The sequence below is a fragment of the Temnothorax curvispinosus genome, unplaced genomic scaffold (assembly GCF_003070985.1).
Source record: "Temnothorax curvispinosus isolate PA1 unplaced genomic scaffold, ASM307098v1 QBEX01002996.1, whole genome shotgun sequence".
In the NCBI taxonomy this organism is placed as follows: domain Eukaryota; kingdom Metazoa; phylum Arthropoda; class Insecta; order Hymenoptera; family Formicidae; genus Temnothorax; species Temnothorax curvispinosus.
The window spans coordinates 36,430-63,610 of record NW_020212776.1 but is presented as its reverse complement, the minus strand read 5'-3'; the positions used below and the strand labels follow the sequence as shown (position 1 = coordinate 63,610).

The following is a 27,181-nucleotide window of genomic DNA, read 5'->3' as shown; positions in this document are numbered from 1 at the left end:
CAGATGAGTACACACTCTCAGAAAAGAATTCTAGATACAATACTATTAGGATCGAAATAGGGCCAATCATATTTAGTATTAAAAGAAGAATATTTTAATCTTAAATAAAGGAATTCTTAAATTAGACTTCTAGAAAAAAGAATATTTTAATCTTAAATAGAGATATTCTTAAATCTAGAATAAAATAATCTTGATGCTATCCCTCTAATTTTCTCAGAATTATTCTAGATTCAAGAATTCCTCTATTTAAGATTAAAATATTCTTCTTTTAATACTAAATATGATTGGCCTTATTTCGATCCTAATAGTATTGTATCTAGAATTCTTTTCTGAGAGTGCAGAACGCGAAAATTAGCAGATATTTTATATCAATTAAATTTCAGAAATATATATAACGAAGCCTTGTTTTATAATTAATTTTAGCTCAACTGTAATGCCTCAATGATCGAAATAAAATAACTGAAAATTTTTACAAATAAATTTCGGTTCCAGATTCGCCGGAAAAGAAATATTTCCCGATGAAATCTTTCCCATCTCGCCTATTTTATTTTGTATCATAAAACAACGTCTCTTCCTGTTCTCTGTTTCACGACAAATTGCGACGATACGAGAGATCTTCCGTTCGAATCTATCGGGCGAATGGTCGTCCAACAGACAACAGCGATCGTACCTAACAGTTGAAAAAGCATTGCCTCGTTGGTCGCAAAATTAATTCGATAACTTGATCAGTCGCGGTTTCTCTCCCGTCCCGTATTCCCCTTTCTGTTTCGGGATTTTCCGCATTTCCGTTTATCGCGGCCCCACCTAAGTCCTACCCCCCTCCCAAGTAACGTTGCAATCGACCCAAGAATCTTTTCCTACGCGAAATACGTGTCCGTGCTCTTATCCTTCGACAACTAAATCCGCAAAAACAACTCGCGGTACGTACACAGACTAGGTAGGAAAAATCTGCATTCTGTGCTTTGACGATTCAGCTAATATATATATTAATGACGTTAGTCTGACACATGCAGACCACGACAGAATGTATATGAATACCTCATAATTACACGTTGCATATGCATGTATGTTTATATACATATACCTTTGTAATATGATTAGATATCTACGCGTTTATTCTGGTCTATATCGTACGTGTTCTCGCACAATCAGCCTTTCCGAGTATATTTTGACTATATTTTCGCTATTACCTGAGATCAAACATAAACAGTAATCGATTAATTAAAACGAGCCCACGAGTTCGCATTATTCTCAACGCGCGTGTCGTTACGTATGTCTAATATGTATTATTACCTCAAATCCGAAAGCTATGACTAAATAAACGTAAATGTATCAACAATTAGTTCTTCGATGATTAATCAATAAGTAATTTTGTAGCTCCGCATGTCGAACGTCGCGGCGAACGGCCGGAAACCTCCCTCAAAGAGAAATCCGCAATAAAACCGAAACGACCTGCTAGACGGTAAAAGCCAACTGATCCGATCGATTGCATCGTTTAATCGTACCATTTGTTTATATGGACAAAACTCTAGATCATCATACTGCCTATAGGGTACTGTCTACGCCTTTAAAAGTCTTCCCGTTCGCATCCCCTTATTTAGACGAAGGAACGTACTAGTCGAATGTAAGGTTTACTGGCAGAGTGCTAAAAACAACTAGAACCAATTGCTGGCTGAGCTCAATTTTGAAAGACCGCCGATGCCCTTGCCAAACATACTACCGACTTTGCCAACAACGTTCGAGGTGACGTTTCCTAGATTGACTTCTGTATCAACGATGTGTATTTTTGTCTTAGGTCTCTCCACCTCGTCATCATTGCCATTCTCCGAAAGTCCTCTGCAATGCAAAAGAGGATTAATTAACTTTTTTTAGTTGTAACGGGTAATATTTTTTTCAGCTTACTAAAAAGTTCCTTATTTCTAATAGCAAAAATTAAATGTGCAAATTAAATTACGTTTCAGAAAAATAGATAAAAATGTATAGCTGCGATTTACAGAAAGGAATTATTTTCATAAAATATATGTATGTATATTTTTTAATAATTTCTAGTTGCAAAGATAACTTCTTTGTCATACATTTAATGTTAGAGATTAAAAGATCTTACTCTTCGTTCTGAGCGCTCATGGTTAAGGCACAAGTTGCTTCTTCCGTCTTCATCCTCTTGTCTATAGTCTGATATGTCTTCGTGTTGAGTTTCTCCTCCATGACACCCTGGAGCTCAAAGTCGGAGTAGATTTTCTTCACGATATGAGCTAGGCAGGTACATTGATGCAAATGCAGGCTGTGATCGAGTCTCTCGGATAACCAGTTACAAAGCATTTGTATCTGCGCCGTATACCATTGCTGCAAATATAAATCAAAGTAATTCAATTAGAGAAAACGCCTTTACGATCAGGATTGGATCTTGGTAGCCTAATAATATTAATCGCGGGAATTTTATGTACAATATATATTCTTCGCCCTCAAAATAATTCGACGAAATTCCTCCCAATAATGTGAACTGCTAAAGCCGCTCCAGCTTCTCTTTAGATACACAATTATAATAAAGGATTTTTTCGCGTACTATTTCGATCAACTCTTACCTCAAAGAAAGTTAAAATCCACAATTCGTCGAGGACTTTGCTGCGAATCTGATCCATGCAATTTCTCATGAAATTTACATAGGCTTGTCCCATTTCCTTCCCGCTCCCTGATACCTTCTAAAAAACGAATTATAAAACGTCGGTTAAAAACATTTCGATAATTCTCTTTGCATGTATTATCGCTCTCGTGATATCTTTTTGGTTCTTCGCTAAATTATCAATTGAACGAAACGAATACCGTAAGACTGAGAATGGAGCCAATGAAAGAACCTTCGTCGTAACGCGACAGCTTAGACAGCGTCGCTTCCAATACCGTAATGAGCTTGTTAATCATTCCTTGATTCATTCCCGCTGACGTCTTTTCAATCATGTCATCGATCTTGGAGTGATATTGATGCTAGAAATATGGATTAATAATAACAACACAAAATGTACCTGTTGTAAAGCAATTAACTTTACAACAATGTCATTATTATTAACAAAAAATTATTTTATCAATATTCTTTTAGTAACATCAATAATATTTTAGACTCTATTGCAATGCATATTGATGCAACACTTTCTATGATCTTTAACAGTTCTCAACACTATGATCATTCCATTACATGAATATATCTTAAAAATAAAATAACTATATATTTAGTATTAATTTATTAATTAAATAGAGATGAGAATACGAAGTAAAGTGTTAATTAAGCTCAATTAAGCTGAAATCAAATAATTCTCATGGATTTACTTTTACATGTATTTTACCCGATTTTACCAGTAAGCATATTATATATCAACACACACACTAAAATTATTTCGTGAATGAAAGTGCAGAATGTTACATTTCGCGTTTCTCGACAATTTTCCTAAAGAGATCAGCCACCGAATGAACTTACCACATCGACTCCATCGACAGTACAAAGTTTAAAACTCTGATTCTTGGCGTCCAAAATAACGTTCACCATAGCGCACATTTCCGACGGTATGATATAATCTGTGGAGATAAAGGTCACGCCTTTCTTAAGCCACTGCTGGAAGGCCGCGTCGGTCCTCTGAATGCACGACTCCACCATGTCACATGCCATCAGTTTTAATCTCTGCTCGAGATGTTGCCTGAACTCCTGATCAGGCCAGTGCAACCCGCCGATGAACGATTGCAACGCATCCAACTTCCAGAAGAGATCCTCCGATGTGGCACAGCCGTTCCCCTTGATCTCCCATCGTTCCTTCTCGAAGCCCTTGTGAATCGACTGAGCGATCGACGTTTCCATAAGATCAACGTAACGCACCACCAACGGCGCGAACGTGTCGCGCAGATGCTGATGGAATCTCCCATTCTTCAAATTGTCTACGTGCAAATTAAATTTCGCGACCATCTATAGAATCCTTAAATCTAATCTCAAAGCACGACATCTCTGATACTTAAGATAAGAGAAGGCAAATCAAATTAAATCCTGTCAATAATATTCTAGATGAGAATTAAACTCACCGTCGGTCCTGAGATAATCGTTCATTATCTGGAACAGTGGAAAACTGTCCCACGTGTCTGGCGGTTGTTCTGCGAGTACTTTATCCATATCGACGGCAAATAGCGACCAGAAGATCTCGGCGTGCTCCACCATAAGATCGCTAAACCAGGCGAACGCCTGCGGTACAGTGTAGTAGGAGCGGATCGTGAAAATATTGGACATCGCACATATACGGTGGGCATGTTTCGTCTAGCTCGGGGTGATGGGGACGCCACCCTGAGCACGGGGCCCTCGAGTACCCAGAAGACACTACTTCTACTTCATAAATGTGCGTGAGAGAACGGTCGTAAAATTCGTAATGCTAAGCGACAAGCGTTTGCTGCATCTAAGATCTCACGTGATTATTGACTCGAGCGAAACGTCGAGGGAGATATCGCAATCGAATGTTGATAAGACGCCTCTCATTTGCAAAAGATGTCTGGTGAGAAATGAAAGTGAAACTAAATTTAAACTAAACGCAGCAACGTGTGAGTGCTAGGATAGACGCAGCAATGAATTATTCAATTCCTTTGCTAAATAAAAGTATTATTTTTGACGCGTATAATTTCTAATAATGGAAAAGAAATATTGATCGATAAAATTACTGTGGCGGTAACCGCATTTTAATTTATAATTTTATATATATATTAAGAAATAATCGTTGGGTTCTCTCGAAAAAATATACAATATATACGACGAAAATAAGTGTAGATTGAACATTTGACATATCTTTGATGCATCCATCCTATTTATTGTCTTGTGACGTGTTTCATGATGTATATACATGATGTATGTATGTGCAAACTCGAAAACGCAACAACATAAAAAAAGTTAAGTGTTGCTCTTGTCTTTCCACAAGAAAGTGAACGTCTCTCAGTTGCAGTAGGATATCTCACGACGTCCGCAATTCAACGATTATTCTACATGAAAGCGACTTTCGCGGTGATAATAGAAGCTCTCTATGCAATTGTCTACGCGAGCCAATTGTCTACGACGACGAGAAGGAATGACGCGCGTTTGTCTTCTGAGGAGGTGGCCGGACCCTTACCAAGTCCGAGTTTCAAGGCATGCTGACCCTCTCTCTCGAGAACCCCGAGTATCGACACTCAGTTCTAAAAACCCAACTAATACCTCCGAATAATGTTCTTCATTTTGCTGGAGCAGGTCGACGCATAACTCGGCGAGATGTATGAGATCCTCTAGCTTCTTGCTGGGAGGCACGCATGCCTCGCCGCTTAGATCATCCTCGATCTTTGCTTCGGCGGACAATTTTGTGTAATTTACAAGCGCTGCCGTTTCTAAGCAGTTCTTTATCAGAGCTTTCACTTCTTCCTGCGGCACAGGTGTCACGCTGTCCTTCATGAGAACGCGTTCCAAAAGAGATAAAGTCGCTTTCAACGCGCCTTCCGGACGCCCAAATGGAAAACTGTACCTGTTGCGAAAAGGAACACAGTTGGTGACATTTAATCGGACAAAGTAATTTTTTGGGAAATCATTTTTGAAAGAATATCGATTAGTCTATTTTTAAGAGATATTCCATTGTAATAGCTATTATAATAGCGCGCATGAAAATTAATTTCTTCCCAAGTAAAGACATACATATTATTATAAAAACTATTCAAATAAAAATCGCAACAAAAAGATAATTTTGAAAAAGAGAAAAGTGAATTTTATTAAAAGGAATGTAATTTTGAGATACATATAAAAAAAATAATTAAGTAGAACTAAATATTAAACGCTTAAATAATTCTTTGTAATAGTTACTTTTTATATCATTCACAGTTCGAAGATTAGAATTGCTTACCTAAAGTTGGTGATTTGACTCTCGAGAATCTGTCTGAGCCGTTCCTTAATCTCCTGAAATTTATCTTTCTCTTCGTGAGTAATCGAGCCCACGCCATCGGCGGATGTTGTGTTACCGTAAACATGAGTAGCACAGAAGGCGAAACTAAAGTGTATCAATGTCGGATCTATCATAAGCCCACGATTGATTCTATCCAACAGGTCATGAAGATAGCAGAGATGCCGAAAGCACCCGCGCACGCCGTATCTATTGTCAGAAAACAGACGCTCAAATCGATATTGCAAACAAAAATAGAAGAAAAAGAAATCGCTCTAATTCTGTCTATTTTTAGTATCTTGTAAGGCATATATTCATGAGATATAAAAACATACTTGGTAAACAGATAATAAAATAAAAACAAGAATCGCATTAATTCTGTTCATTTTTAGTATCTTGTAAAACATGTATTTATGAGATATGAAAACATACTTGATTAAAATAGATAATAAAATGAAAATAAGAATGTATTACCCTGCGAAAAAAAAACAGTAACCGGTTCAAATTTTGATAAAAACGAGCTTTATTACCTGGCACAATATTCATCCAGCACAAAAACTTGACCTGGCGAGAACCAGCCGAGAGAGCAGTAAGGATCGTTCAGTCTGTAGTCCAGGATCAAGTTCTGCAGGTACTTGAATAGACCGTGATGGTCAAACTTGCATGGATCTGCACTGATATAATCCTCCATACCATGCTTCTTCGCGCGATCGGCGTCACCTTGAATCTTACTGATGGTTGAATTCTTGTCAGCCACAGAGACTGGCGGAGTGGGCTTGTGCGACTGGCCAGTCGCCCGATACATTGCCATTACCCACAAGTGACACTCGTTCTCGTCATCCGAGGCGTACACTATATTGTCGCCTTCGCGCACAGCGTTGAAGAAATACCTGTCAAATACATGCAATTCGTGATTGCGAATTGTGCAATTAGGACACACGATCTTCGCCTGTCAACTGTGAAATATCTTGCTCGATCACGTTGAAAAACTGACGTGTAAAAATTAAATGTTCTATGAATCGGATTAATCGAAAGCTAAATTGCTTTCCAAAGCAATTACTAATCAACTTTTGCTATAAAATCAACTTAGAATCAACTTAGATGGAAATCTATTTTTTTTAAAGCTTTTGAATTATGTGAAACATTTAATAGCGTAGCTTTGCAATAATAAAACAAATTTGTTAAGTATCTACTACTAATAAAAGCAAAAATTGTCTTAATAAAAATTCGATAATTAACGTTTGACAACGAACGATTGCAATAAGCAATCTTACGAATCTGTGCGACTACGAGCATGCTGCTGCAGCAGGGATTAGGTATCTCTCGCTCTCTCTACGAGGGAGAGAAATTTACCTTCCTCCCTCCAAATCCATGCCGACCATGAGATTAGCAGAAACGGCCTCGATATAGTCCACTGTATAGCCATCGAGCTGCATCATTTCCGACGGCTCGCTTTTCTTTTCTTTGTACGAGCACATCGCAAATGTGTACTGCGAGACCTGGACCAACACAAAGTACCGCTTCTTCCACTTTTTCCATACGGACTTGCCCATCGCGTAGAGATAGCCGCAGTGTTTCATGTTGAGCGGCTTGTCCATACGGCAGGCGATCTTCATGCGTAGATCCTGATCGGCGCAATTCTTGGGCACGGTCATGCGATGCCACTCGGGCACTTTGCACGACAGCGGAGTGGGCCGCAGGATCACCTTGCCCAACTCCTTATCGTCGAGCGCGAGCATCGCCGGATTCTCGGTGTACAGTCTGACCTTGACCACCGGCAGCGGGTGCATTGTCGTGAAGTCACCCTGAGTGTCCCACCTATAAATAGGACCCGTGGACGAGAATGATGCGTCGGCCTTGACCTCCCATTGGTATATCGCGATCGGGACCGAGCTCCGATCGTCGATTTCTCTTTCTTTACTCACATAGGCTTGGAGGCCTCGGCCTGATCGGTCTGCAGCTTTTCGCCGCCCTCCACCTCCATGGTGCAATAAACTATTCTATCGGGTGCTAGGCTTTTGAGGCCCTTGACCTCCATTACGACTACTTCCAGCTGGAAGGTCAGGCCAACGTCCATTTTCGTCAGCTGGGGATCGGAATCGGCGGAGTCGCCCTCCAGTTTAGCGAGGGAGCCCTGAGCGCGGCAGCGGGAGCGCTCACCACGATGGTTGTAGCGCTTCAGCTTCTGCAGCCCGTATTTGCTGTCTATCGAACCCTTGGAGACCGGTAACGACTCCAGATTAGTCATTAGCAGGTTGATAGACGACTTGAGCTCCTCGATGTAGAGCGACTCCATCTCTTTCAGAAGGAACCTGGGCATGAGCTTGCGGTTCTAGGGATAAAGAAGGAACGGTCGGCGTTCAGGGACGAGCAGAAGCGATCGGTGGAGTATCAGCGATGGAACAAATAGAAAGAACGTATCCATGTCCAAAATGAAACAGCATTAAAGTAGAATAAAAGCCGAAATTAAAAGAAGAAAAAGCAGCCGTCACGGTACCTTCTCCATCTCGTTGACCTTCTGTACGCGACCGTCCAGCTCCCTCCTGATGGCGGCAGCCTGTTCGTCGGCTGAGTCCAACAGGAGGGCGTTGAACAGAAGCTGGTGCTCGAATTTCTTGATGCCGAGGATCTGCTGAAACATGTCGTACAACTGCTCCTTCGACAGTATCAGCTCCGAGTTCAAAGACTGCTGTTGCATCCTGGAAGGCCTTTTAGTGTCTTCGTCACCAGTACCTTTCAAAATGCAATCAAATTTGGCCAACCAGGACGTAAGCACAGTCTCTTTGCTCAGTCCGTCGATTTCCGGGAGGCTCCGAACACGCTTCTCAATGTTCTTCTTGAATACCTCGCGGAAGTCGAGCTGGGAGCATGCACCGCTCTGCACCATTTGTACCACTCGGTCCGACTTCAGGAACACGTCGTAGTAATTCTGTATGGCATTATGGAATGCCTCGTCAGCCATGATTTGCGTCTCACCCTTCAAAAAGCTCTGCAATTCATACGAGCGCGTATATATTATAAATTCATTACAAGCGATATATCCCTTTCTCAATTTTCTTTCATGCTACAACATTCCTCTCATCCAAGTACACATATGATATAGATTTTGAATTTTGAATTTTATCGGTTATTCTTTTCACTAACGTTTAAAACAATTTGCAAAATAGGATCGATACATATCGAATATATCTTAAGTAATATAGACATATATTATATTGTATTATATTATCTGTAGATATAAAATTTCTGATATATAAAAAATTTTTATTATGCATTTAATTTCCCTTAGCAAGAAAAAAAACAAGAAAAATTAATGTAGATCTCACGCAGCGATACAAGACATAAAATACGATTGCGTTGGTATAACGGAGACAAGTCTATATTTACAGCGGCCAATAATTTAATGCGATCGTACAGCTTCGATATATCTAAGAGCGGCGAAGGTGAAGGTTACAGGTTAAACTATAAGACTCTGTATAAGGCTTCGAGAAACGGCTATTCATCACGAAGGGTTTCTCTTATTTCATAAAATTATAAATACATGTAATGAATATTTAAGCAATATTTTTGTCCGAATAAAATAAGTAACATAAGTGGACGATCAGTAGAGATAATATATGTTGTAGAGATTTAACAAGATTCTCGACAAAAATCTACAATATTATTCTGCACGTTTCTTATTTTCGTATTTAATAAAAATTTAATTAATTACTTTCTATCCACTCTAGCGGTTTACCTGAAAACGAGAACATATGGTCTCCAATTGTTGCTTCGTTACTTTCATCTGCCTTCGCGTCATGTCCATTGGTTGTTTGGCGTTGAACGGATAAGCGATACATCTAGATATGAAGACGTAAAGCTGAATCCGGGTTTTCCTTTGCTCTTCCTCCCTCTCTTGCTTGTCCTGAAGAAGACAAGAAAATTCGTATCAGCAGGACAATATTGTTCGCGACGCGCGTTGTTAAAAAAAATTGTCATCCCGTTTCTTTTTAAGAAAGAAACTGGACAAAGCAAAATGTTTCTCACAACCATTTCAACCGTCCACAAGTTAAGAATCCTGTTATTTCTATAACATTAGATTTTCTCTTTGTAGCATGAAGAGAAATTCTTCAACACACATATTGCATATTCTTTATCATATTATCTATTTTATATCACACTTTATATCATACTTTTGTTATGGGTATTTTTTCAAGCATCTAAAACAAAAATGCGGCAAGCAAAAAATTTCCTTATCGAGAAACGAAAAAAATTCAGTGCACTCGCGTACTTGCAACTCCGCTTCGGTCTTCTCACTGGCCACCGAGGGTGATGGACTAGTGGGTCGCTGAGCATAATTCACGGCATCCTGGGCTGCGCTCATCGATGGCGATAGGGAGTTCCTGGCGCTGGTGAGATTGGGCACATCCAAACCAGCCCCAGCGGTGTCCTGCGTTCCCGCAGCGACGCGACTCCCGGATCCATGGGTGCTCGCGGTGCTCGGCGGGCCCACATGGTTCGGGCCGCCTGGCGAAGCGGTGAGGCCGGATGCGAGCGAGCTGACGCTACCGGAACCTGGACCGCTTCCAATACTTCCGGGATGACGACGGGAACCATGAGAGCTGCCGCTCCCGGCACGGCCGCCGCCACCACCGCCACCGCCACCATGATGAGTGCTCTGATGATCCTCCTCACTCTCCTCTTCGGATGAACTTGGGTCTATCATCGTCTAAGAAGGGAAGGCTCTAAGAGAGTACGCACGCGGTTCTCGACCTCCCCCTCACAAGAGGCCCAGCCGCTTCACGTGGTTACGGAGCCGTCGTGTTCTACTGCTTCCGTTGATCACGCGCTTTTCTGTAAAACTGAAACATTTTTTATTTTTATTATTTTTTAATGTGATGTTATCTTTAATTATTTTGAGGAAGAAACCGAGAAAAGAAGGAAGAGAAAGAGAGAGAGCGAGAGAGAGAGAGAGAGAGAGAGAGAGAATTTCTTACGTTATTTTTAAATATTTAACGCAACTGAGAATAATCGATGATAAAAACGGCATCGCGAAGCATTGTAATGAGATATAATTAATGAACCTAATAAGTTAGTAGCTTATAGTCACATCAAACTATATGACTGAGGATTAATGCATTATATAGTAGGAAGTAAAACTATAATTCCCTTTCTCTGACGCAAAGCCGGATTATTTCGTTAAACGTACAGCGTGTTAAATTATCTTGATTAAGTTAGGAATTTCATATTAAGTGTAAGGCAAGTTATATAGTCACCGCGTTGCGATTGTTACGTCCATTATGTCTAACATAAGCGCGGAAGTTGCGTGTCAAATTGGCCTGCTGGTTCCTACGCGTAATTTCCATCTGATGTTTTGCGCAAAAGCGCGTATTCGACGCGGACTGCAACTTGCATAATTGCAGGCCGTCGTATGCAAAAGCGAAGAAAACCGTTTATCCTAATTCCGTTGTGCTGTCACGCGCGAAACAGCAATTTGCAATCCATCAGCGCGGCGTCGAGTTTGCCGTGCTTTGCTACATCGCAAAAACTCCGAGAGGGCTCAGACGAGTCTTTGAGGCTAGTCCTTAATTCCGTTTCTCCATTAAGACCCTGGACCCAAAAGTTCACAAATAAACCTTCAGCGAACACGATACTATCAAAACGGAATTCAGAGCTGATAAAAGTAGCAGTAAAAAAATCAGCCACGCATCCTAACAGAAACAGGGATTCTGATAATATGTTGAAGAGATAACTGAATTTATCGGTTTCCAAGGTAACTTTGTGCGCACAGCTTTGGCGCGCACGGTTCTATCTTAATTATAATTCGAATAAATGATTAATTAACTAAAGACTCTAAATATTAACATTAACGAGTATTCGAGTAATGAGAAAAAGTGGTCTTTGAGAGTCAAACGTGATTAGTTGTACGTAAATTAATGCTATGTAACATTTAATTAATAATTAATATAAATTATAAATTGTGTGTGTGTACATTTCGGCTCTACTTTAAACCATCTTCAAATAATCTCCGACGAGCATTAGATGAGTATTTAAAAATTGATTGTACAAAGATAGTGTAATTTTCAAGAGAAAATACCAGAAAAGTACATTATCTTAGTACATTCAATTTTTAAATACTCATGCACCTTATGCTTGTCGGGCAGCTTAAGATTATTTAATTTACCTATCATTTGAAGCGTCGCTGAAGATGGCTTAAAGTAGAACTGAAATGTACGATTTATGTTTTGTTGTATTATATTATTAATTAAATGTTACATAGCGTTAACTCACGCACAAGTAATCGCGTTTATCTCTCAAAGCCCACTTTCCCTGCTACTCGTTAATTTTAATTATAACTGATTGTTTGAAAAGTCTGCCGCTTCTCTTAAAATGCTATCGGATTGCTTCGAGCGGATTCAATCGATTCTTTTACGAGAATTTATAATGATGAGAGTAAAGACTTGTCCCAAAGGAAGTTATACAAATTGTTATACATGTATAGCTGTAGAATCGAATGTTCTAAACATTTTTAATGCCATTTAGAAATTTAAATGTTTGAAGACCGAAAGGTTTAAGAATATGACAAAAATGAAACTAATGAAATGACATACATCGTTATTTTTATTACAACTATTTAAAATGCAATTATTATTGAAAGCACAGAATCATTATGATTAAATTAAATGTCTTAAACATTCTAAAAATGTTGGTTACAACTTAGCACAATTTTCCATGTTTTTTTAATCACTCGTACTTCATTAAAAACGCTGCTGTTTATTAGAAATGCATTCAACTGTAGAATATCCGTCATCTGTCGAATATCTTTCCCTTGCAAACGAACTTGCGAACGAAGAGAAGTGTCGAACGGATTTATTGACCTTTTCAACAGGATAAATACGTTCTCCTGTATTTATTGACAGCATAATATGCTCCGCGTAGAACGGTTCGTGGGCTACGGGTGGTAAAGCTTAATTGCATTTAATCTCTCCATACGCGCGATACAAGTCCATCGATAATTACACTGACCCTTTGATGTGTGCCTGTAATAGTATACAGCCCACACTCTCGCGTGCGCGCGATACACGTCGCACTCGATCCTCGATTTAAACTGTCTTCTGTCCTGCAAGGGACTCGCCTTCGAACCGGTATCGGAAAAGCGCATCGATGTGTGAAAATGCGTAATATCTTCGAATGCAGTATCCTTGCAAATATATCGCGGCGACGAGATATGTGCTCCATATAAAGTCCGCAAGCTTCTGCAAGGATACACGGAATCGATCGGAAAAGTATCCGAAATTGTTTTCCACAAATTCGAGAGAGAGAGACTAATCTTTTATATAACGTATTACTGAAAGACCGTTATTATCCTCGCAATTCTCAATTTTCAATATTAAATTCCTCGATTGATAAGCTGCAAATAAAGTCTTTGCTAAATTAATGTCGACGTGCAATTAAATGAAATGGAGTTAAATTTGTAGCTATTCCTCTTTCTTTTAAGAAATGAATTTTCTCGTTTTAAAAGTTTATTTTAGTTGATCTAGGACATCTGTACAAGATAATTATTTTCAAAATAAATTGTTATCTGGTCTTGTCAAAAGTCCTATCTATAATAGTTATGTTATAATTCCAGTTAACTAATTTTTTTACAATGTTTTCCAAATTTATTTTTACTGAATTAAATAAAAATTAGTCAATAAAGTAGAATTACCATTAAACTGTCGCGAAATTCTTAATCGACTAACGGCTCAATTTCGATTTAATATCGCTGAAATATTATAATGCATTACGTCATGTTATATGGTACGTTGGATTACTTTTGTTAGAGGATCTAATTTCGAACAAGATGTTTCGCGAGATGGATGGAAATGCCGGCAGATCCTTTTCAATGGCATAATGTTCTCCCAGGGTTTAAATAAGCTGACACGTGCAGACACGTGCTACGAAAAATGGATGGCTTATTACAAGCCTGGTTGCGCTAATGGAGAAACGTTCGTCGCTTGCATCTAACGAAGAATTAATTTGATGAGTAGAATTGGTTGGCGAATTGCTTTATTCCGCACGACTTGGCATAATTTTAAAATAATGAATTTTATGTTCGATTCTTTACAAATTAATTTTCAGAATAGGTTAATAAAAAAAAAGAAAGTTAATCGCGTAATTTATGTGCGAAAGTTACAGAAAAATACATATAATATAAAAGTATATCTATTACATTGCAGCTAATTAATTAACGCGCTGCTAGCTGCTACTAGTAGTTATTAATTCTGTTTGCTGCTAATTTCTCATTCTCTTTCTTCATCGTGGTTTTTATTAATTTATTATGAAGTAAATTAAAAATGCACGAGTTGCGGTAACGATTTATCCAGTATTATTTATATCACTTTGGACCCACTTGTTTGTTTTTCTTTGCCGTTCCTTCATTGCGTCATATTTGATAAATATTTTCACAACACTCTTCACAAAAAGTTTTTGTAGACTTTATATAAAGAAATTTGTATGCAACATTCTCAAATTATTTGCACAAATTCGCAGTTTTCAAACATTTTATCTGATTTTCATAGAGATGTACACGGTTCCTCACGTTAGCGTAACATATCAGCGCATTAAATTCTACTGCACGGGAAGGAAACTCGGTTGGCGAGCAGTAACTACGTGCCGCAGAACTTAAACGCGCAGAAGCCGTCGATAAGGAACTTCCGGCTGGCGAAATCGAAGCGAAGAAAACTATTCGCGAGACGAGAGCCAGAGGAAGGGAAAGAGAGAGAGAGAGAGAGAGAAACGGAGTCTACGACCGAGTTCTGACCTGCGATCAGGTTCAACCACGATCGCAGAGGAGAAAGACGTGTGAGGAGAGCGCGTATGCGTTTTCTCTCTCCTTTCTGGAATTTTTCCAGACGCGACAATCGATTTCCGCGTGCAATGTCGAGCGCTCTCGGCGCGAATGCAGAAAGCGAACTGGAACGGAAGAAAGACGTGCGTGGCCGTCACAGTGCACACATATCGATTGTCGCCAGCCGTCCTTCTCACTTCCTCTTTCTCTCATTTCTCTTTCGAGCTGGATATCTGATTCACTCGCGCGACATGTACGCACGCGTGTGCATGGCACCGTGATAACGGCGGGCGAGCGAATAGAATTCCAGCCACAGGTCTGGAAAATCGGAGGAAATTAGGGAATATCGGAAAAAGTTTGAAAAATTGTAAAAAATTTTCTGAATCTCTCAGACTCAAAAAGAATTAAATGGAAAATTCCTTAATCGACTAGGTTGTACGAATTATCATTAAGAATTATGTCATCTTGTCTGCTTTTGATTTGTATAGGCTTATTTCTTGACGTATTTATCTCTTCCTAGGTCAAAATTTTATAAGTGATTATTGACGCAGATTTTTAACATATTTTCTACACATTAAATATATAAATAATAATACTAATAAAGTAAAATCATAATATTGCTACTTTTTCTTTTTTCAGATTGTTCTCTACTATGTCTATCTGTTGAGATCACCGTTATCTGATCATTCTGCAATCGCAAAAATCGCAGCAGATTGTTTTCAGTAAATATGAAAAATTTTATCATAGTATTTTATTATAAAATTATATTGCTGTATGTGTGTATAGAAGAAGACTTTTCTTACTAGTCTTTCTTTCTTCAGCCAGGTAAGCACCCCTCGATTCTAAACTTTTACTCTTGATTACTTTTATAATTTAAATGATAATAAGAAATATTAACCGTGGGAAGAAAATCAATCCTATAATATATTGGCACGTCGCGTCAGTGAGAAATGTTGAGATCTCAGTCGTTGCGAGAAATGAAATACGCGCAAAGCTGAGCTACAGTAAAATATTTTTACGACGTACAACAAAATAGCGTAAAGTGATATAATTAATGTCATCTAGTGGGATAGAACATGAATGATGCTTTCTGGTTTAATTTTCAAATGAAATATACGTGAGGCCAGCCGGTACCTGATCGGCGGCGCGCCGGCTCTCTCTTTCTCTCGCTCTCGTATGATCGTTATATTGTAACAATATACACGTCCAGCTCGCGTACAAAGGCACGTGTATACGGGCGTGTTAATGCCTAACCCAGAAATGCAAATGTTTCCACCGTTGTAACGTTGATACAGAGCGTGCGCGCGGGCGCGATTCCTGGGCCGGGAAAGTGAAATACCGCGGATCCGAGATACGTAAAAGCGGATAGTCAATGTGGAGCAACGTGTGGCCGTTATCAGATACGCGCCCGGCGCACATTCGTATGCAGACACGATGAATATTTAACGATACGAAGTAACACGTCTGGCGTAAAGGGATTTAGAATAACATAGATAACGTTGTAACGGTTGAAATGATCCGGGAGTAACGGCGACATTACGCTGCGGGAAATGTATAATGTTTATGTTAAATACGCATATATGCTACGCTCGAAGAACAATTGGCATTCGCGAATAGTAATTGCGTAAGCGACAAGTTCGGTTAATAATTATAACTGAATTGTCGATTGTACTTTGTAATGAAATCGTTGGAGCGGTATTGCACGTAACAAATTAGATATAATAAAGATCATTGAATGTTTTTTACATATTAATAGAAAAATAAATAACGAGATTTAATTGCAGCTATGTAATAATGATTACTGACTGAAATTAAAACATGAAAGGAATAATTAATTCTAATACGCGGATACTTCACAGAACATTAAAGTAGTATATAATTTTATCTTATTGCTTTCTTTATTTCTTCGTTGTGTAATTTATGACCGTCTTTCTCATTATACAAAGTAATTGATATTTTTCCCCATCTGTTCAGTTGCATAAGCGGTTTATTATCAAAGATAACGCTCTGATTATAGTTTCCCCGATATTAACCATAGTAATCCATCAGTATTAAAATTGTAGAGATTATAGAATCCATTATTGTAGAGATAATAGAAAAATCGAACGTTAATTTTTTATAAAGGTCGATCATAAATTTCGAAAGAAAAAAGGAATGGATGCTACGTTCATATTTCGTTCATTCCGAAATATCCGTACATGCCAAAAGTGCGAGAGTGTTAGCGGTGTGTCAAACTATCACTTGACCGAACTAAATCCTGGCAGATAAACGCTCGTAAATAACATTCGATAGTGATAAAAATGAGAGGACCAACGTCGCAGGTTTAGGTGAAAAGCGCGGTCGAAAACGGATTACGTAACACGACGCGAAGTTTAAATTATCAAGTTAAGATACTAAAATCCCGCATGTACAACGGTATAGATACCGGTACGGGCGATTAACTTATTGGATTGTGTAAACGCGACCCACGGGGAAAAGTTTCGAAATAGCAACGCGGGGTGGTGGAAGAAAAAGGAGATGGATCCGGGGCACACGATTGCGCCGTAGTTGCGACGCGAAATTTCCGCCAAACTTATACGCGAAGAGATCGATAATCGGTTACGTGTGTATACATGTGTGTTGTGTAGCGTTCGGTTTTGGTAATCAGCGGCGTGCCTTCGCTGCATATTTTCCAATTCGCAGCCGGATTTAGATCGGAGCTACAGCTTAGGGCTTTGCCTAGCGTCACATCCGCAAGAGATATTTATATATTATAGAATTTATTTTTATTTGAAGGGTATTTCGTAGAACTATGCTAAAAAAAGAATCTCCGGACTGCATCGATTACTGTCAATATTTAAATTAATAGTATTAACGATCGTATAGGAATTCGTGAGCAAAATTTGCACCAAAGTTATGGAAGATCGATAAGCGTGTGCAGTTTCGTCCAGTATCGCTCAGTTTTACTAATTACCAGCGCATTATCGATGCACATTTTTCGCATTCCTCTCTCTTCGTTAAATAAACGGTAATACAACGGAGAATACCATCGCGTTGGTTAAAACCGGTAACTGGGAATACTTAAATAGGAAACTATAAACAAAATAAATTTTATCATTTTATTTTCGCAGCTTTTAATACTTAAAATTAAATATCGAATTCTAAAACTTTTATATCTCTAAATAAGATTTAACAATTCCAAAATTACTTAAGATAAGAAAATAATTCTGTAAATTATTTATAATAAAAAAAAATTTTGCTTTTTATATATTACATTTTAAAAAGCTTGAAGAAAAAAGCAAATAGATATGTGTAATAGTGATATAAATTTGATAATAAGAAAAATGAAAGACAGACTTATAGTTCTATTATAATAATAAATTGACTTAGCGCTAAATATAACTCTTTCATTACTTTTATAGCGATTTTTTAAAAACGTCACTTTCATCAGAAATTTTGTTACTATCTCCGATGTTGGAGGCTCTTCGGCCGATGATAGAAAATGCCGTGTCAATCGAATTTCCAGGCATATGCCAATGCTTTCAGCTCGACATTGATGCGCTCCTTTATCTGCGCTTATTAAATATGGCGCACATTGATCCACTTATTATCATAGCGCACGTCACTTCCATCAATCCATGACAATTTTCACAAACGGCGAGTCTTGTCGCCTCTTCACGATACGTTTTTATATATCTTTATCGAAGAGATGCATGTTAATTTTCTCTTTAGCAGAAATGATATTTGCAGGAAAAACACGAAAGGGAGAATATAAGCGGAAGGTAACTGCGAGTTATTTTGAGCACACGAGAATATATGACAGGACGATTATTTCAAAATGCACTGCTTCTTCTTGTCTCTTTTTATATAGCTTGATTTTTACATTAAAGCCGAGACAAGGGGTAAGAGGGTTAAAGTTAGACCCGGTAAAACCTGCGATATTATTTTTATCGTTTACGAGGTCATGTTTTTTATCAAGATTAAACCAGTACGTCATAGAGTACTACCTGTATCGAACCGTGCGAAAGAATAAATATATTGATTTTCACCGGCCTATTTACCAGCACGTATTCCACATTGCGTTACGTCAGATTCGTTTCAACAAATTTTAGAATACACAAGTTCAAAAACGACTAACTAGATTTTCTCACGTTATTTATATAAAAATTTTCAATTCCTGCAATAGCGAGTGTCATATCGCTTGTATGAGGCATTCCTGCCGGTAGAGTGTACATACAATAAAATAATTGTTTATACGTTTATAATTTATAAACATTTAGAGAAGTTAATTTTTTTACAAATTCAAGATGTTATACAGTCATGGAAAAATAGTAGTCGCCTTTAATGTCGAAGCGTTATACATATATAAAATAATAATCATGTTTTATAATTTTTCTATAATGGCTATATGGAAATGTCGAGACATTTAATGAAGGCCGTCAACACGCAAAAAATAAATATATGATAATTTTAGTAATTAATTTTAATAAAGATTTTAGTTGGAATCAAAGTGTTTGTATAGTTACTGCTAAAAATTAAATAGTTGCTTTAGCAATTGTCTTCAGACAATCTTTGCTAAGAAAAACATGTTCATATTCGGTGAAGAATTTGCAGGTAAACAACTTTTAGAATATCTCGTTGCCCAACCATGACAAGGAAAATATCTCAACTATAAACGGGATTTCAATACAACGATGATCGACGCACATGTAATTTAAATTTTATTTCTGCTCCGTAAATTTGCGCGACAGCGAATGCCAAAGAAAACACGACTTTAAATTTTCCTGTACATTAAAACACGACAGTGCTATATCTCCCGCATGGTCGATAAATCGTTCTGTGAACAGCTTGAATGGCGATGCCGTCGCTGATACACCATTCACAAAGTACGGCACAGAAAAATCTCATTCCATTTCGAAGACCGAACGTAGACTGATTTTGCAACATATGCTCCATGCACGCTTCATTTTTCGCTATACTGCACATATGTATATGTCTCTGCACAAGGAAAATCGTCCGTAATATGATCGATGCGATTTCCAATACTAGATAAAAAATGTCTAAACATAGAAAGAGCGATATATCGTCCATATAGTTTATGAGATTCCGATTTCGTTATCCTCGTCCTGCCCAATGTAGATCTCTACTACTTATAGTTAGTAATAGCATAATGGCAACGCCAGCGAGACGATTGGTAATACAATTCATATAAATACATTACATATATAATTTCACAATAATTATATCAAATTTATATACAGGATACACTAGAATCCATGAGGCTAGTTTCAATTACAGTTTATTTGCCGACTCTTCTGATTTGATTGCTTGAATTTAATTATTTATTGCAATTATTTAAGCATCTAATTTAAAATTCTAAATTGCATCAATGTCTTAAAAAAGCAAAACTTACAATGGTAGAATATTTTTAATGTTTGCAAAAAATCTTTGTTTCTAGCCATTTTAACATCGAGACATTTAATATAGTGGTACGAAAATAATTAATATGCCAAAACAGAATCAATTTAAAAATAATTAAAATTCTAATTCACCAAGAAATATTTAATAAAAATAAAATTGAATATTTTGGAATGTTCTATACCTGCATTCAATATCGTGCAGGGAAAAAATTGTCCAATAGAAGTTGACCAAAAAAAATTGCTTTTTCGTCAAAATTCAATCAAAAAGCGTTATTTTGAATTTTTGCATAACAGCTGGATCTCTTGTTAAAATTCTAATCTCGTTGTTAAAATTCTAATCGTAATCGCAACGGGAATTTTTCGGTGCACCACTACGTTTATTATCGTCGGTTTGCGAGAGATCTTCTAGAGCAGCCATATAGAACCACGGTTTAATTCGCATAGAAACGTGTAATCTCATCGTTCGATTGGCTTTCACGTCCATCGGATGCCGATATTAACCGCGACGTTTCCGTTCATCCTCGACATTCAAGCCGACGAGGCGCACACGTAAAAAATCGATAGCCGCCTCGATTTACTATGACACACCGCCGCTACGTGCGTCCTTCCACGCTCGCCGAAGCGGAATCCGACTTCCTCGTCCGGCTCGCCAGCAGAAATTGCCTCGTTGAAGCTTCGGGAAGACTTAACGACTATCGTTAATCTGTTAGAATATCGTAAACCAGCTAGCAGTCTAGCTGGTGCAATGTAAATTCAGAATCAACGCCAACTGGTCTGAATTAATTAGATTATTAATTTTAGCAAATCACACACAGATTATACCGAGAATTATCCTCCATTAGCTTACAGAGATTAGTAGATGGTCGACCTAAAGCCATCGTCAACTAATGTGAACTAAATAAATCATCCGTCCTGCCGATTAATTGTTCGATAATAAGAAAATTATCATTACCGTTTGGGTCAGTTTGCCAATGGCTGGTCATCACCACTACACGACGACGATCCGATAATCCGACACGATTTCACGGCACGCGTCTCGACACGACAGTTATTGCGTTTTAGAGATCGCGAAGGCGGACCGCACGGTGGTGCGAACTCCTGGCCGACCGAGAAGCTTCCGCGCGTACGAGTTTTCCTTGCGGCGTGTTATTGATCTAGCAGTGTCGAACGCGGCTTCGAAGCAAGGCTCGCCATTGCCCTAGGCACACTCAATGGTGCACGTTTCGTGGCCTGGGTGTGTCATTACGATGCCCATGGACTGTCAAAGGGCTTCGGAGCGACGGTTCTCCGGCTGTCTCCCATTGAGCGAGCTTGCAAGCTCGATCCGAGATGGAAACGTGTACTCGCGTAAAATCGCGAGTATTTCTATGTGGACTAACCTCCTGTATCAACCGGTGCGTGGTCGGGATTCCCTGGTCTGCCAGAATGCCATCCCGCTGCGACGTTTGCGATTGCGAAAGAACGCGAACAGCACAGCGAACGACGATGCCACGGCGCGGCGGCGGTACGATGTGATGGTCTGAGGTCTGACCGGTGCGTGCCGTATCCACTTGCAAAATAGATCGAGCGACGCTCGATAGCGGGACGAACGTCGGTCGTTCGGGATGAACGCGAGGAATCGGAAGAGAGTAGAATGCAAGGATAGGGAGAGAAAGAGAGAGAAGGAGAGAAGAGAGAGAGAAAGCAAAAGAGGGAAAAACGAGAGAAAGAAAGAGAGAAAGAGAGAGAGAGAGAGAGGGAGAAAGAATGAGGTTGGACGGCGCTTGAAGGAACGAGAAGAGGAATCGTCTGCGAGGGTGGAAGCGGCGGATGGAGACCCTTCGTGATCCGCAAGCTGGCGTGTTCAAACTGCGACCGCTCCGTCGACTGCCGTTTTGTCGTGGTAGGGAGAAGGAGTGGAAGAAGGGGATGATGTTGGGACGGGGTGGGAAAACCAGTGGGAAAGAGAGAAAGAGGTAAGGGTAGAGAGGTAGGAAAATGTCGACGTTAGCAAAGAAGAAAGAGGAAGAATAAAAAACAATAAGAGGGAGGAAAATGAACGAAGAAGAAGAGTAAAGAAGTATTAAAGCGAAGAAAAGAAAGAAAGATTGAGATATAGAGAAGAGATGAATGAAGGGAAAAGCAGATATCGCAATCAACAAAAAGGAGAGAGGGAGAAAGAAAGGGTGGAAGACTGAAAGAGTTAAAAAAACATCGAAGTGAGAGGCAGCCACAGTAATGACCAGCCGGCGCGGCGCAGTCATGAAGAGGGGACCGAATCAAGGGGAAAAAAGATCTACGGCGGTCAAACGGTGGTTGCAGAGGAGAAACGGCGCTTTATGTTATTAAGTTCGCAAAGAGCTAGGCTAAAAAGTGCTATCACGATTGCGATTAGATCAGCAACGACGATGGCGAGCACATTACGTGACGAACGTTCGTTTCGTAGAGAGGAAAAGAATAGAAGAGCCCTAAGAAGGAGAATAGAAAAAGAAGAGATGGCTACACAGGAGGAAAGTCTACTTATTTGGGAAAAAATCGAGGGCTCGTTACATATGAGCACCGAGCCTTTGAGAACGTATGGAAAAATAAAACGAAAAAGAAATGCTCACAATGACAAACGGTCCCTTATTTGGGTTGGCAGCTTAAAGGACTCCAGTTCTTGAATACAAATTACGAAAAAAATCTTCTCAGATGTTAAAAAAAGTACTTCACAGATGTATAAGGGACACACATCAAACGACTTAGAAAATATATACAAAATAAAAGATAAATTAGAAGAAAGAATTATTTCGTAACTAATATTTTGGTACAATAAAAAGAATTCAAAGAAACACAAAAAGGACATGCAACGTATTCAGAATAAAAATCTCAGATACGATCGAGGTAAAAGGCGGTTGGTTGCACAAAACAGAAATTCCGAGGATCCTCTTGAAAAAAGAATCAACCAAGGATACAGTAAGGAACGCGTAACGCGATATCGAAGGAAAGCTCAAAGTAGAAGAAGATCATAAAAGACGAAGAGATGCATGAAAGACGCAGGATAGAGTGGAAAAGAGCGAACATAGGAGGACAAGATGAAGCGAGGAAGGAAGGGGGTGCGCTCGCTCGCGGGCCGGAGTGCGGAAAAGGCCTTTTCCGCGCCCCGAGAGGGTGCCCGATGAGGACAGATCGTTAGGGTGGGAGTAGGAGGGGATGAGCGAGGGGAGTAAGGACGGGCTGCGTGCGCGAAGTGGCACTGGGCCATCGATCGGCTGCGCGCGGTGGTAGTCGCCGCCGTCGCCGTTGCCATCGCCGCCACCACCACCGTCGTCGTCATCATCATCGTCATCATCGTCCTCACAGCAGCTGAGCATTTTGCACTGCCACACGTAGATTCACAGGGTAGACTTCTCGCGCGGACGCATAAGTCGCTTAAGAAGAAGAACGAGAGGAGCACGTTGACTGCGGTTACGAGGGATGGAAAAGCGCGTGGAAACCAAAAGGGGTGAAGCGAAAGGAGCGAAACTGCGACAGAGTTAGTAAAGAGAATCGGGGATTAATCGCTCTGAGGAATGTCCGTCTGTAAATTTCCGCACGCTCTCGTTCTTGCTGTAAGCTGCTCGAAAATAATGGCAGATGCAATCCAGAGAGCTTTTTGAGGCCAGAACCGTGTGACTAGTACTCTTTGCGGTTTTCTGGGTCAAGTGGGCCTAATGATAAGTCGAGAAATCGCGTTAGCGCACTTCGTACATGTGTCATCTCATACGATTGCTTAGCAACGTAGGAAATTTAATTTTAAACGGAAGAATTATAGTTTCTAAAGTAATTCCTTTACAAGGAATATTATGCAATATAAAATCTTTATAAAATGTACAATAAGAAATTTAATTTTTAATGAAGATAAAAGAATCAGAATTTCTCTGAGCTCTTCTATAAGAAAAGAAGTTAAATTCCTTCCGATGATAAATTTCCTCTGAAAATTTGATAAAAAAAATTTTCTGAAAAATACCACTAAACATGACTAAAGATTACTGAATCTGAAATCTTTTTGTTTATAATACTGTTTGAATGAATAGCTCTTTTTAGACAGGTACAAGATAATAAAAATAAAATCCGTAACATTAAGCTAAAAATTAAAGAAAATAATTATATATTAAATTATATATTAAAATAATTGTAGTTACAAATCGATGGTCAGTACGAGTCTGGGGCGCAGTTGTGGCGACTAATCAACTTTCCTAATACAAATAATTGTACTTGATTTCCAATAATCGATTTCGATTTCTGAGGTCCTCTTCAATTGGTGGCTTTTGGAGGACACAAATGATTAAGTTTGACCAGTTATATGATGTTAATGTGTCAAACAAATAAATTTATTTTAAAAAATACTATTCTGATAACAAGGCAATATATAATAACACATTAAACGAATTAAGCATGGCATGAGGGCGCCGAATAGCTTAGCGCCGTCTCTAATGATCAAATAGAAGTGGAAAAAGAGTTAATTATTTATGCGCTCTGTAAGGAGTTTAATCACTTTTCTATCATAAATTTTATTTCAATTTGTGTATATTGTTACTTTCTATTGACAGAACTTGTTGAGATACGATGCAATGTGCTACTGGCTTATCTAACCGAGACAAATCGCATCTATTCTTACCGCTTCGCGTGACGCGATATCAAAGAAATACACGCTGCATCGATCGCCTTTTCCTTATCCATGTACGAGTACATTGACGTTACAAGAAACCCAGCACACATATTGATCTTATGTGAAAAAACGAAGGCCAGCTATGTCCGTAAGACCGATAAACACATTCAAGATTACTTGCAGATTTTTATTACGCAGATTCTGTGTTTTGACAAATCTACTTGTTTAAACTTAAGGTGGCTGTAGAAACGTATCATGAAAATATTTAAAAGGAAACATATATCTCAGAGTTACATTAATAATTTAATAATCTATTATTAAAATAATACATCACATATTTAATAATTATATAATTAGGTATAATAGATAAGTTAAACGTTTCTAAGAAACAAGAATTTAGATAATTTTAACCTCCAAATAATTAATTTTATTATTTATTTATTATTTACTTATTATTGTTTAATTTTGTTTATTTTGTCAATCAAAATTAGTTAACGTTTTTTACATATCTATTTTAATTTTTATACCTTTAAAAGTTCTTTTCTTTAGTAATAATAGATTGCGGTAGTTCATTCGTCATTGCTATTTATAGCATAAAGTGTCGCTTGCGAACAAGATAAATCGGAATTTCTTTGGCGATGCGATCTATATAAAAATACTCGTATCTTATGATCGACGAAAGCAAGTAATGTCTAAGCATGACGCAATGCTGCCGAAACTGCCTCAACTTTCGTTTCGCGCACGTGCGATAAGTTATTACTGATTTTTTTGTGCGACTTCTGCGCGGTTATGGAACTTGAGGCAGAAGTTGAAAGTATGTCTTGAAAAAGTGAACAACAAGGATAGCGGGTTTGTTAGTTTATAGACAATCAGGTTTTGATCAAGTATCAATTTTTGGCTTCGGGCAGCGGGAACAGTAGTAGCAGGGATCTGATTTCAGCGACTGTGACCGCGGGTCGATCGCACTTGCAACGTGGAAATTTGATTTTATTAATAGGCTACGATCGATGGTGTATAATTTTAATGCAATTACATCGCGCTCGCCGCCCCATGTCAGATCAAACGTAAATTTGAACGGCCGAAAAGTATAACGACAGTAGTCACGAACATCGATCAGACACGATCGGTGCCGTTTCGAACCACTTTGCTGTTGCAACGATGGTGCATACATCATTAAATTCAGTGCCACTTGGTTGGCGAAATTTACCACAAAAACTTTGCAATTTAAGACGAACTCCTCGATGGATAGAGCTGAGAAAAGGAGAAATAAATTTTGAACCAGACGCAATTACGCGATGTGTATATTCGGTTCACAACGATAATATTGTGCAACCAATAGATTTTGTAAAATAAACAGTTAAAAGCATTATAAGTTCAGAAATACAGAAGTTATATTACTTACATATATATTGTTAAATTAAAACTTTGTATCTGCATTATTAATTGAAACTTTATATCTACATTGTTAATTGAAATTTTATATATGTAAACAAATTAATAAACAACCAAACGAGTTAGGCGCGGTATCTATCGTTGTAACATTAATATACCCTTCCCTCCCCGAAATTAAATCGGCACGATTTAATTATTTTAAAAAAACTGTAAAGAATTTATTGCAAAAAATATTATCTCAGCCAGGATTCGAACCTGCAACTTCCCTCATTCCGTGAAGGGCGTCGTACCAATTTATATATGTACCAATAAAAATATTATAAATCCTAACTCTTGCATTCTTTTAACGATAAAACTTACATGTCGCAGATTCAATATTTGCCAACACTATGAAATATCTTTGAAAGAATCTGAATAATTAGAAATGAGTTGTCGTATCCTTAGCGCGCTGTTTGAATTGATTCTCAGATATACCAACCTATAAATAATGGTGTCTAATGACGTCATTATATTGCCTTGAAGATGATTGCGCATTTATGATGATTATTATTCACGACGATAGCGCATCGCGCCGTACACATTACCGCCAATTAAACGAAAACATTTTACAACAACAAAATACGCCGCTAATTCTACGTTTTTATGTATAAATTTTATATGTGCAATCGTTTCTTTCCGTAAGAAACATATAATAGAAAAATCATAATTACTGATATACAAGAGTCAGATCTTTTCAGATTAATTCTGACATTATCAAACAAAAATGATAAGATTGTAACGGAAAATTTTACATGGAATGTTCTAATTCGTGATCAAATTGCGAATTAAACAGAAATCCGTGAAAGCGGTTTATAGCCTAAAATGTTAATCTTATATTGTTTATAAATCAGGAATGAAAACAAACGCAAAGTCGTATGATAAAAACGATAGTATTCTCTCAAAGAACATTTAACAATTTATTTAACAATACTAAATTTATCATTACAAGACTAATTATAAAAAGACTTAATAGTACTTAAATAATAATTGAATGATAAATTTGGTAAATCTAAGT

At 38.4% G+C, this 27,181-nt stretch overlaps 1 protein-coding gene across 4 annotated transcripts; it reads right to left on the bottom strand.

Annotated features, from left to right (window-relative positions):
* Window positions 1-340: 340 nt before the first annotated feature.
* LOC112452134 (calcium-dependent secretion activator) lies at window positions 341-21,993 on the bottom strand. 4 transcript variants are annotated; one of them, XM_025012203.1, is made up of 15 exons: window positions 21,506-21,993; window positions 10,189-10,759; window positions 9,655-9,822; window positions 8,416-8,907; window positions 7,844-8,250; window positions 7,272-7,736; window positions 6,449-6,808; window positions 5,883-6,128; window positions 5,207-5,510; window positions 4,060-4,216; window positions 3,467-3,918; window positions 2,821-2,979; window positions 2,583-2,699; window positions 2,105-2,343; window positions 341-1,836 (listed from the first exon to the last, which is right to left on the bottom strand). In XM_025012203.1, the coding sequence occupies exons 2-15, from the start codon at window positions 10,621-10,623 to the stop codon at window positions 1,656-1,658; spliced, it is 4,182 nt and encodes a 1,393-aa protein (XP_024867971.1). In that variant the 5' UTR covers window positions 10,624-10,759; window positions 21,506-21,993; the 3' UTR covers window positions 341-1,655. The 4 variants fall into 4 exon arrangements, with proteins under 4 accessions (XP_024867971.1, XP_024867972.1, XP_024867970.1 ...); XM_025012204.1 differs by having other exon boundaries at window positions 1,656-1,836; window positions 5,210-5,510; XM_025012202.1 differs by lacking the exon at window positions 21,506-21,993 and adding an exon at window positions 14,701-14,826 and having other exon boundaries at window positions 1,656-1,836.
* Between the last annotated feature and the right edge of the window lie 5,188 nt (window positions 21,994-27,181).

Bases quoted from the DNA above. Each gene is read 5' to 3' on its own strand.
- LOC112452134 (XM_025012203.1), bottom strand. From the start codon at position 10,623: ATGATAGACCCAAGTTCATCCGAAGAGGAGAGTGAGGAGGATCATCAG. The intron at 6,129-6,448 runs GTAATAAAGCTC...TTCTGACAATAG, and splicing joins CTGGATGAATATTGTGCCAG to ATACGGCGTGCGCGGGTGCT. The intron at 4,217-5,206 runs TTAGTTGGGTTT...ACTGTACCGCAG, and splicing joins AAGAACATTATTCGGAGGTA to GCGTTCGCCTGGTTTAGCGA.